The sequence below is a fragment of the Haliaeetus leucocephalus genome, unplaced genomic scaffold, assembly GCF_000737465.1.
Source record: "Haliaeetus leucocephalus isolate CR32 unplaced genomic scaffold, Haliaeetus_leucocephalus-4.0 Scaffold1, whole genome shotgun sequence".
NCBI classification, from domain to species: domain Eukaryota; kingdom Metazoa; phylum Chordata; class Aves; order Accipitriformes; family Accipitridae; genus Haliaeetus; species Haliaeetus leucocephalus.
This window is the reverse complement of record NW_010972437.1, coordinates 5,037,999-5,050,056: the sequence shown is the minus strand read 5'-3', so window position 1 is coordinate 5,050,056 and position 12,058 is coordinate 5,037,999. Positions and strand designations below refer to the sequence as shown.

Below are 12,058 nucleotides of genomic sequence, written 5' to 3'. Positions count from 1 at the left end.
CCGCCCCGAATTTTAATCTCCCTTTCCCCTTCACTCAGGGGATTTCGCGGGGAAGACGGGGGCGGGCCCCAGGCGGGCCGTACTCGGGGGCCGGGGGCGGCTCCGCGGGGCCCCGGGCCGGGATCGCTGCCGGGGCAGCCCCGGCCCTGGAAACCCGGGAGCGCGGCGAGGGGTGAGCCGTGATGCACAGCAGTTGTTTCCTTTCTTTTTCCGTTTCCCAGGTGCGTGGTAGGATGCTCTTCCCCCGAAGCAGGCTTCGTGCGGGTTAGGCTGGACCTGCCGGGTCCTCTGTTTGCCCTAGGAATGCGAAAGGAGGGGGGCAAACCCCCCCAGACTTCCTTAGCTGGGCGTTCCTTGCCTGTATTAAACACCCCGTCCTTCACCAAGACTCTGTCCTGCCTTCAGTCCGTGTACATTGTTACGTTGCTGTCAATTCTGACTTCTCAACCAAGGACTTAAATAGTTACTTGTACCACAAGTTCCTGGCTTGCTTGGCGTGGCACGTATACAGTCCTTTGCTTACAACTATTGCTTTAGGCTATGTGACCTGCTGGTGGAAAGTTAAAACAGCATTCCAGTTTTAATTTTACGTTCTGTTTTGCTTTATTTTTTATATTGCCTTCATATGGCAGTGTATTCTAACTTTGTCATGACGATTCGACTTTGGGAAAAATCATTCTCAGTATCTACAAATGTTTCTTGCAGTGCTGTGAAGTCAAGAACAGTACTGGTGCTAGCCAGAAAATTAAAAGTATCCAGAGACAAAGCTAAGCTTACTATATATTGTGTCAGCTTTGAGGAATAGGCTTGATACATTATGACCCGTGAATAGAAACCGTTGCTGTATGTGCCGGTGATCTTCCTCCCTGCCCCCGATTTTCAAGCACGATGCAACTCTGCTGGTGAGGATGGTGCTGCTGCCTATCTCTGAGTGTGAGAGTGCAGCTGGGAGCACAGCTATTGCTGGCATTAGGACACGTTTCCAGTGTAGTAAAATATGCAAAAGTGGCTGCATAAAAAAAAAAAAGGCAAATTCTGAACTAGATTTTGTAGACTGATATTCACATGACCTGCTCTGTAGCTCTCTGCATTTGTGAACTGAGGCATGTTTTAACACATAGCAGCTTTCATTAGGTAATTCCTTCTCCAGGCAAGTTCTGCTAAAACACATACGTGTTTGTTCTTTGGGACTGCTTGAAGTATGTATAATTTGTTGTATGGGATAATCTTTTTTGGATATGTATCTTAAAGGCCTTTGAATAAGGACCCTGTTTTGTTTTTTAATAGATAAGGCAAACATAATATCTTGTCATTCACTTCTGGGGGGACTGTGCAACAAGAGCTAAACAGATGAATAACTAACAGTATAATGTATGGTAATGCAGCATTGTAAATCTCATTCCTCTGTTTATCAGTCCTGCAGGAATAATTGGATTACCCAAAATTGTGGATTGCTTACAGTGTCTTTCCTTTTGGCCCTGGAATTAAGAGGACATAATTTGTCACCAGTTATGATCATTTTGGCTTTTCTTTTTAGTATAAAGATGCATACTTGGTTTAGTTACTTTATTTCTGATAGGAAATTAACTTTTATGATAAGTAAAAATACTTGCAAGAAGGGCATACTTCAAAAAACACATGGCTGCTTGTTGGGATCTAAGCAGAAACAGACAAAATTGTGTTTCCCCTCTCTGCAAGGGTCTCAGGCTGGTTTTGCTTTAATTGAACCTAGATGCTGCCATTTTTACCTGTTCATGTACTGCTAATAAGGAATGTTGTAGTTTGTAAGCATTTTTCCACTCCTGTAACAAATCTAAGAGTTTATTTGCTGTGTTAGGAAGTGTGTTGTAGTCCAATTCCCCTAGTAATTTCGGGTTTTTTTTTTTTTTAAAGATTATCTAAAGTGTGCTGAGTATAAGGTGGTGTTTTTTAGGCTTGGACACTGAAGTTTGAGCATTTCAGAAAATTGGAGGAGGAAACTTGCAATATACTGCCTTGCAGTGTTTGTTTTGTGGTTTCATTAGTTGCAATAGCAGTACCAGTGTGATTCATCCGAGAAACTTAGGGTGCTTTTTACGGTCATGAATTTAGTGTTGATACATAAATGTGAGACGGTACTAGGAGCCTCATTTTGTGCTGTTTAGGAAAACTGTGGAATGAAGCCTTTAAAACTTCAGGCATCTAATGAAAAGTTACAACTTGGGAGTGTTGTGGTATTCCTGTTCTGTTTGTATGGTAGTCTTTTTTATGTACTGTTTCATGAGATACTCTAAACACCAGTTCTTTTCACAGTGCAAGTAAAAGTCTGGAGGCTTGCCTTGCAGATTGCTGATCCAGGATTTTGTTAGTGAATGCCTGTAGTTTAGTAACTTTGCAGTCTCCTTGCTTTCTTTGTTCTTAAGTGTTTTTATGTTGGCTTTACCATTTGGCATTGAATAGCAGTATAGTTCACTGACAAAATGCAGGGAGCTGTTTCAGACTTGCTGGGTCTTGCTGTGTTGTGATTTAAAATATTTTGCTCTTTTTTAAGCTTCAATTATTGGCATTGTCAACATTGATTTGATCTTATTTTTCTATTCCTGAAACTACAGCTGTTTTCTTTTGTGGGTGAGAGGTTGCTGGGGCTTTAAACGACTGCCTTTGTGGTATGGTGTTTCAAGACTCCAATTCCCTCTGCTTTTTCTACTGTTTGCTGCTTCCCCATTTGTTTTTGGTACTAGAGCCCTCTTTCCCTGAGGGTAGGAATCAAACATCTTGTGAATCATTGCCTTCCACTCATATTGGCCAGAGGCACAGTCATAGTAGCAATGATGACTTGTCGTACCTTGTACAGGATGATTTGTTTTGGAAAGCAAAGTAGGTAGATCTGTTACAATGCACAGAACTGTATAAACTACTACAAATGCCTCTATTACTGGGATAATATGCTGCTGTGCAATTTGGTTCTTATGCAAAGTAAACTAAGACAGTGACTGACCTGAAATGTCATGTAAAGGGACAGTATGTTCTTACAAATTCTTTCAGTGATAGCAAAACAGGAGATAGTTTAAGTTATAGGCTTCAGATCTGTAGAGATCTGAATCTCTTTCTGATTCCTAGAGGTTAGTAATCCCACATACGGACAATAAAAATGCTTTTTGCACAACTTATCAGAACAAGTCGCAGGTTCTTGTTTTTCTTTCTCTTTTTCAGTCAGGAGTGGAAACCAGTGTATTTTTATTCCTGCAAATAGTCCCATGAGGTTAGAGTTCAGATACATTAGAAAGGGAAACCTTTGGTGGGGAGCGCAGTTGCTGTGACTGTATTACCAGTGAAGACTCCTTTCAGACTTCAAAAGTGACTTGCTTGGAGATCTAAGGGTAAGAGTCTAGTTTCTTGAAAGCTTGGGGTCATTTTGGGTTTGAGCTTGAAGGGTCATGAATCAGTCCCAGCAATCCAGGTTGTGCCCAGGTGGGTATTTAAAAAAACAAAAAGTATTCAAACCAGGTGGAGTTTCTGGCTCATACTTTTTTGTCATCACAGAAACTGAATGGATCCGGCCTGAGGTAGTGAGTCAAACTGATACAAAGAGCACTTCCTCTCTCTTTCTTCCAAAGTGAGACTGGTACAGATAGGGAAGGTGTTTGCAGACTTCCCACCCCTGCCCTTTCCTGAACTTTTAACATTCAAAGTAGTTGTGCATATTTGACCTCTTCAAGGGGAAAAAAAAAATGCTTGAAAAGGCTTGTCTACCATTTTAATATGGAGATAGACACCCATCTGGATGGACTTAATACAGAAGGTTAGTATGTGTTTTTGGTGCTTGATCCTAAAGTTCAAGTCCAGCCATACAAAGGATATTTCTATACATGCAGCAGAAAGTCCCTTTAGGGCTGGGAAAATATATATGGTAGGCTCCTGTACATATTTTGCTTATTTTGTCTAGTGTGTTAAGCAATAAAATATAAAAGGAAGATTGAAACATGATTAGCAGGGTATCCTTGTTTCTGACTACTTTGGAAGATTTCTTCATTGAGCACCATCTGGACTTGAGGCAGTGTCTGTGTCAAGTCCCTTTGTGCTGCAGTGGAACATAACTAAAGGCCTGATCCAGAATATGTAGTGGCAGGCAAGGGGTGGGGTTAATAGTACTTGATCTCTAACTTGTCTTATCTATCAGCAGCTAACATGAAAACTGTGATGTCCTGAATTCATGTCTTACAGAACATAATACTTAAACCCTTTTGATGAGCTTTAGTGCTCAAGTTGTTGAATCAAACTTGTCTGTACAATTAATTCTTATCCTGGAAAGATATCAAAACACTATAGTTCTTAGACTGCAACTTTTAAGAACATTTAAGAGCTGTGGTCTTAAAACAAACATGCTAGAAGGAAGTTGTTACTTGATGTTGTTTTGTAGTCATAGAAAAGGTGGCTGACGATCCTTTTGAAAGTAGTGACTACTGTTGATGCAATAGACTGAAAAATGTTTGCATGGCTCACTCTTTACACTGGTAGGGTGTCACAAGTGCTTTCTGTTTACTCTCCTCATGATGTTCTTTTTTCTGTCATATATCTAAGCCTTTTGGTACACTTCTGGTATTCCTTTTTTGCAGTCTGTTGGTTGACTAGGAGTTAGTGGTATAAAAATCATACTACTTATTTTTGCATCTGTCATCTATTTCCAAATGATCCTTCTTTTATCTCTTATGTTCTTCACAGTGTTGCTCTTCCACCATTAATTAAACCTTTTGCAGGCAGACAGCCTTTCATAATACTATGTTACTGCTATTTTCACACACAGAAAGGAAGAAATAAGGTGCCTTGGATAGTCTGATTTCTTGTAATAAGGAGGATGACAGCTATCATACTGTCCAGTGAAGATAATGGAAGTGTTGAACTGATCAGATTTTTTTCATGTTTTTCTTGCAGGAAGCAAAACCTTCAGCTGAGGACTTAGGAGATAAGAAAGAAGGGGAGTACATTAAACTCAAAGTCATTGGGCAGGTGAGTTTTTACATAATTACTTGTTGATGTTTGGTGGAGGTATGAGGTTTTGTATTGTAGAAATGAACAAATGGAAGTCGATACTTTCAGTTCTTCAGTGTGGATCCTCCGCTGCCTTAAACTACTTACTGATTGCCAGTAATGTATGTTAGTATTCTCTCTAGTGTGGTTGTTTGGTTTTTGGTTTTTTTAAAGCTTGATTAATTTATCCTTATGACTCAGGATTTGGTCAGTGTGATCCCCATCTTACAACTAGGGGACCTGATGCATTGAGGGATTGATTTATCCAAGGATATGAATGAAATATGTGGCAAAATCAATAAACTCAGGTCTTCAGAGTTCATGTAGTACACTAAGCATGCGGTTAGCTTTCTTGACAGGGATAGGAAGAGGATTCTGTTGGTTGGCTTGTTGGTGGATGTGAATGGTGGATTATAAGTCTGAATTCAAGTTGTGCTGGAATGTGAATGTTGAGATCCTTCTTGAACAGAAGTCCTTCTGTGCAAAGAACCCCTAGCTCCTATGACTTAACTCAGTATTGCTGGAGTATCAGTGCCATTGCTGTGCTGTTGACTGGAGATGGATGACTTAAAGTAGGGCTAACACAAAGTAGCTTACCTCTGCTGGTTTAATTGGCGATGATAACACATTCAGAAGCTAAATGTGACCCGCATGCTTTTTGCATAGAACCTCTTGCAGTCTGTTTTATCTGTGGCCATTTTGATAGTTGTGGTTACTTTATCTTATGGCTGGTAGGAAGGACTATAGAATAATGACACCTAAGATTTCTTCTTAGGTAGGTGTTGTGTTGCCAAGTCTGCCTGTATCCTAACTTGTAGATAATTACTTTAATTGAACGAGGTTTCATATATATTTTGAAGTGCAAGCTTTAACTTGTCTGTCGGAATCTTAGAGCAGAAGTCCCATGCATATGTATGTTTGTATTTCATAAGTACATCAGCTGGGTAAAGATGGAAGCACAGGCTGAACCATGTATGGGTTTTAGTACTTTTAAATCTAAAACCTCAATAGTGAGCCTAAGGCTATACTATGCCATCTGTTTTAAAATAGCGCTTCCTGTGGAAGTGTATGATGAATTTAGTGACTGATAAATCATCCTGGAGGTTAATGTTACGATGCGCCAAGGTATGCACAGTGATAGTTAAACTGCATTCCATGTTAGTTTTATGTAAGTTTTTCTTAATGAAAGTCTTAAAATTAGCATAGATAAAGTAAACAGTTACTACAAAGAGAGTAACTTTTTTCTTTTCTGTTCTTAGGACAGCAGTGAAATTCACTTCAAGGTGAAAATGACAACACACCTCAAGAAACTCAAAGAATCATACTGTCAAAGACAGGTTTGTGAAACAATGATGCACTGTCTTTAAAAGGAAAATAAAAAAGCGGAACTCTTTAGCTTTACTTTTCTCACTGTTCTTTCAAATAAAAGCATTTGTTGAGACAATCAAGCTTCTGTCTAGTTACAAGCAGGATGGGTGTCTAACAGTACAAATATAATGGATTTCCTAATTTCTTTTGACAAGTAAAGGTATTTCTATTTAAGACAGTTGTGAATTTTGTAGTAAGTTAAAATTGCTGTTTGAAAATCCATAGTGGCTGCTCAGAAGACATAGAAGTTACCTTTTAAAATGCCCAGGCATGCATTTATAATTACTGTAAAATCTCCTGTCTCCAAGCGAAGTTCTCTTAAAGCTGTAGAATACTGCAGCTTATGATGAGAGCAGCCTTAGGCATTGTTACAGCCATTAATGTGGTAATTGATTAACACTAGCTGTTATGCCTTAAGTTAGAGAAATCTGCAACATTAATTGTGGATGTAGGTAAATAGTAACTACTGTTACAGAACAAAAACTTAGCTTCACTTCCAGATTCTGTGGCAGGTATTGTGGATTCACTGCTGCTATTTCCAGAAGCCCTGGCCTAGTTTACCCCCAGCTTTGGGGATAGATGCCTTGTGTGGCCTTTTCTTGAGTAACTGTGTTGGAGTTTGCTTCAGGAGATATAATCATAAGAAATAATACTTTGGGTTTTTCCTTAATACCTTGAGACGAGTTGAGCTTGTCAATTGAAGTGTTCTTTGTAGAATGTGTTCTTTTTTGCTGTCCTTCTGGATTGGGAGGAAAGAAAAGATCAAACACCAGATAATGTTTGTAGCCAAATCCAAATGATTAAAATTGTGATTCATTTGAAAAACTTGAAATTTTAAAATAAGATCTTGGAAATCATTCATGCAGCAGTCGTAAGATGACTGATGAAAATGTATGTGTGGAATTCTTTTAAGAAAGAAGTAATTGTTTGAATGAACACAGCCATATCTATCTCCTGGGCTGAATTCTGGAAAGTCTGTGATTTCCTTCATCAGCAGTCAATACAGTTTTTGGTGTCAGGTAGCCTTTCTCTGGTAAAGGGACCATGGACATTTGTTCCAAGTTGGCCAGAGGGGTTGTTGGAACAGTGTGAAGAGCTGTTATTTCCTGTGAATTTTTCTGCCTAGTTATTTGCAAACAATATTTCTGAGATCTAATTGATGCACAAAACAGGTCATATTTCACTTGCATTTGTTTTGCTCATATCTTGAAAGAGAAGAAAAAGATGAGGTGTTTGCCTCATCTACTGAGGTGAAGTATGATATTCTGCCGTAATACATGCACACTGTACAATAGACATACTGCAACTTAACTTTATTCACCATTGGGGTGCTCCTTTCTCCCCCTCAGCTCTGCTCTTTCTTGTCCCCAGGGCAGAGCTTTTGCAGAACTGATAATGGTAAAGGTCGCTATTCCTGCCTATGGTGGTACAAGATTGGGAAAGCAAGGGTGGGAGCTCATGAAGTAAACATCATGTTCCTCCTGTTGTCTTAGGATCTTTAATAAGGCTGATATGCAGTTCAGAAAAAGACAGGACCTTCATGTGTAACGTTGTCTTGGAAGGGAGGGTGTAGTCAGTAGTTATGAATAAAAAAAAGATGGGGGGGGGGGAAGCTAAGGAAACTACTTCCAAGTTGTTGAGCTAGAACTCCAGTGAGACTCTGGAATAAAAAAAACATTGCAGCACTATCATGCTCCTAGAGTCATTTCTTTGCAGTCTATGTGGTTGCAACAGAATAACTGAGCTCCCTGTGTAACAGGAACTAATGCTTTCTTTGACTTTCGCATATGTTTTTTTTATTGAAAATGTTTTTCTTGTAAAGCTGCAAGTTTCAGTAAGTTTTTTTCTTGTACATCTGTTTCTTTTTTTAGGGTGTTCCAATGAATTCACTCAGGTTCCTCTTCGAGGGTCAGAGAATTACTGATAATCATACCCCCAAGGAGGTGAGTTTCTTTCTAGAAAAGGTGTTACACAATTCACTGGGGAAACTAAATACCAAATTGGTTAGTTTCTCTGTTCTGCTAGACTGTTAACCAGAATTGAAGGTGTTTCTTTAAATACAGCCAACTTTTTGGACTATATTTAGTCAAATGTAGTCTGGCTATATTTGTCCAACTAGAATCTTTAATAAGGCTGATAACGCAGTTCAGAAAGAGACTGATTGGACCTTCATATGTAATGTTGTCTCAGAAGGGAGGGTGTAGTCAATGTGTACCAGAGAGGAGAAAAAACTAGGGGAGTTCCCAGTTGTTGAGCTGGAACTTCACTGTGACTTCGGAATAAATATGTATTTAGTTCACATTTATTAGATGAAAGTGTAAATAAATAGAAAACAGGTTACTTCTGCTATCCAGTGACTTCCACCAATTGTTATGACAAAGCAGGAAGAAACACTTATAATAATGACCACCTGAAAAATCAAACTTGTGTACTGTGAAATTGAACAAGTTGCCCTCTTTGAGAGAACAGTTGTAAACAGGCTTTGAGTTGCAGCCTGTAGGTCTTAGCTGTGTGGTGAGCTAGTAGTGTGCTGTACATGTGGCTGTACAGCTGGTGCATTCCCTATGATGTGGTTACATTCCTGTGCATCTGTTGCCCAAGAAAGGATTTAGAGAAGGGTAAAGCTAGCAGCTTCTGGGCTGATGGGTACTGCTCCACAAGCAGATTTAGACTTCACTGATAAGGCTTTTGCTTTGAGATGTATAATACTGAAGGAAAAGGACTGAAAATCATGTGTTGGCTAGTGAGATGGTGGCTGAAATTTTTTTCACCCCTTTGATGAGTTATGATGGAACAGAGGAGCAAACCATTGTATAACTTGTCTAGGACCTGCTCTGAATTCAGTACACCAGATTTATAACAATTATATGCTGTTTTTCTCTGTTCTCACAGCTGGGGATGGAGGAGGAAGATGTGATTGAAGTTTATCAGGAACAGACGGGGGGTCACTCAACAGTTTAGATCCTTCTGTTTGTTTTCTTCCCCCTTAATCCTTTTTTATTTTTAAATAATAGTTCTTTTGTAATGTGGTGTTCAACACTGAATTGAAACTGGCACCCCATCTCTGGGAGTTTATTTTCAAGCGTCTGGTATTTTGAATTCTCGTGCTCATTATACACTATTGTTTCTGTTTTCATTGTGCTGAACTTTTGTGATCCAGCTGCAGCCTTGCTCCCCTCTTCCCTTCTACCTTCCCCTTTAGAAATACATGTACACACATGCATTTGTATGTTCACTAGGTTCGTGCATTTCAGGCACGAAGGCTGTAAGATCTGCCAGGTGGGCGAGTGTTCTTAATGACTTCCATATCTGCCCTGAAGTTTTGATGTGTGACTGTTTCACTCCTGGACTATAACTTTCAGTGCGAGATGAAGTTTTTCAGAGAACTAAACTGTGGAGAAATTGTGTATCCATAACTCAGAGCTATTTTGCTTAAATTGTGCTGATGGCCCAGCGAAGAAGATTACCAAGTTGGAAATGGAAAAGCTAGAACTGTTGTCATCTGTACCTTGCTCCAGAGATGGCTTTGCTGAAGACATAAAATTGAAAACCCTAATGATTCTTAAATCTTGCCAGAAGAGCCCAGAAGCATTTTAACTTCATATAGCAATTAGTACACGCAGGTATTCATGCAAGAATGTTCACAGCAGACAACTGGTGTTACTTTGACACTCTTGTTTGTACCTTTTGGCCTGGGACGTGGGTTTTGAATGGACATTGTCTGTACCAGCTTCATTTAAAATAAACAAGAAAAACAATTTTATAAACAACTTGCATTTTCTTTTCAAATGTTTGGAAATGAGCAAACACAAAAAGTTATAATTAGGGCATGCTTTTCCAGTAACTATATGTTGAAGCCAGAAAAAAAAATGTGCTCTGTAAATATACCTCATTTTTAAAAAAATTACTTTTTTCTACTTGCCCTAGTAAAATACTTATCTGATTGGTTTACAGGTGACTATTTGAGACTACTAGCCGTTTCTTCTCTTGTTAGAGAATATTCACGTACAGTTATATAGAGCTTCACTTTATGCACAAAAGGTAAACTGAAAATGCAGCTTGGAAGGAAATATGAAGATGGTTTTTAATGTCTACATTTCATGTGATTGTGGTACCATTAAATAATCTGATGGATGACATGAAGTGTCATGATGGTTCATCAGGCATCATTATGAGGGTCCACTTCATGTTCTAGCTAGTTGCAGGTTCTAAATGGTCAGTTTGAGAACATGTTACTGGATATGAAAGCTCAGATGGGGGTTATGGGCAGGGTAGTGTGGAGAGAAGGTTTCTGCACTGTCCCTGCTTCAGCCTTTCTGCAGATAAATGGGACTTGTTTCTGATTTGGTTTGGTAAATCAAGTTCACTATGAATGCCAACTTCATTTAAAGACACATTTTAGTGCTGGCATACTTGGAAGAAATTGCAGATTTTGAATTATTAGTTTTTATGGCACTTGCTGTAAAGCTAGAAATGCATTTTCTTTCATGCTTGTGGTTTGTGTCCTGTTTCTGATTTGGAAATACTTTTGTACACATAGTTGCACTAAGCAATTTTTTAAAAGATTAAAATTTTTGTTTACAAAATGTCAATATGGGGTTTTCTTGAAGTATTCTATGTAATTCAATTCTTAGGGGGAAGAGGGATTGGTACTGTGATGTAGAACAACATGGATTCTTTGCACTTATCTCTGATTGCTATTTTAGAATACTAAATATATCTGCTTCAGAATACCAGAAGTAAAACACCCTTGTGATTATTATCAGATCATCTTCTAATTTAAATTTGTATAATGTTCTTGTTAATAGACAAATTCCCATTATCCCTCTTCTGCAAATTAGGAACTGAGGCGCAGGGGATGGTAGTTTACTCGGGTCACTCTGGAAGCTGCATGTGGAGCTGAGAACAGAATCCAGATCCCCAGCTTTGATGCTCATACTCTAGTTGCTGCACCAACTTTCTTTGCTTCTTAACTGCTCACTCTCGTCTTCCAAATCTGTTCTATATGCTCATTTATATCAGCTTTCTAGTCAAAGCACTGCACTTAGTTCTCTTGAGACTATGGAGGAGGGTTTCCTGCAGAACGCAGCTTCGGTAGGATGAAGCTCAAGGCAAAGATGTCTTTCTGTTGTGTGACCTTGTCCTAAAATACATCTCTTTTATAGAGTGGATATGGTATCAGTGACAAACTGATCTGATCTCTCTCTATGACTTGTTGTGAAGCCTCAGATTGCTAGTGCCTCAACAGAGCTGCTGGTCTAAAGCAATGTCTGTACTGTTATAACTTGATGGAACAGTAATAACTGGAAAACTGTACTCTGCTTCAAAGATTAGTATTGAGAGCTTCATGTAAAATGAGAAGATACACATGCTACACAGATGCACTAGTACCTTTTTTAAGGAAGTTCATTCTTGGAAGTTGTGCATAGAAATAAAACCTGAATTTTGAAGTCAAGGAGTAGACAGACTTGAATTTTCTTCATTTTTCTGGAAGAACTAATACTTTTCAAGGAATTTCTTTCTGAAAAGGTGGTCTGGAATAGAATTTCTAAACCACTCATAGCTTTGAAGCACTTGACTGGAAGTCAGATTGGCCTTCACATGCTGGAGAAAAACAGAGAAAAGAATCTTTTTTCCTTCTGCAATTTGTGTTTGTATACATGCTTACCTGTATATTAGAAGA

The 12,058-nt window shown here is 39.0% G+C and overlaps 1 protein-coding gene across 1 annotated transcript; it reads left to right on the top strand.

The window, feature by feature from the left end:
* Positions 1-4,896: 4,896 nt before the first annotated feature.
* SUMO1 (small ubiquitin-like modifier 1) lies at positions 4,897-10,160 on the top strand. The gene is made up of 4 exons (XM_010564916.1): positions 4,897-4,986; positions 6,267-6,344; positions 8,247-8,318; positions 9,268-10,160. Exons 1-4 carry the CDS (start codon positions 4,897-4,899, stop codon positions 9,334-9,336), a joined length of 309 nt encoding a protein of 102 aa, XP_010563218.1. The 3' UTR covers positions 9,337-10,160.
* Positions 10,161-12,058: the final 1,898 nt, after the last annotated feature.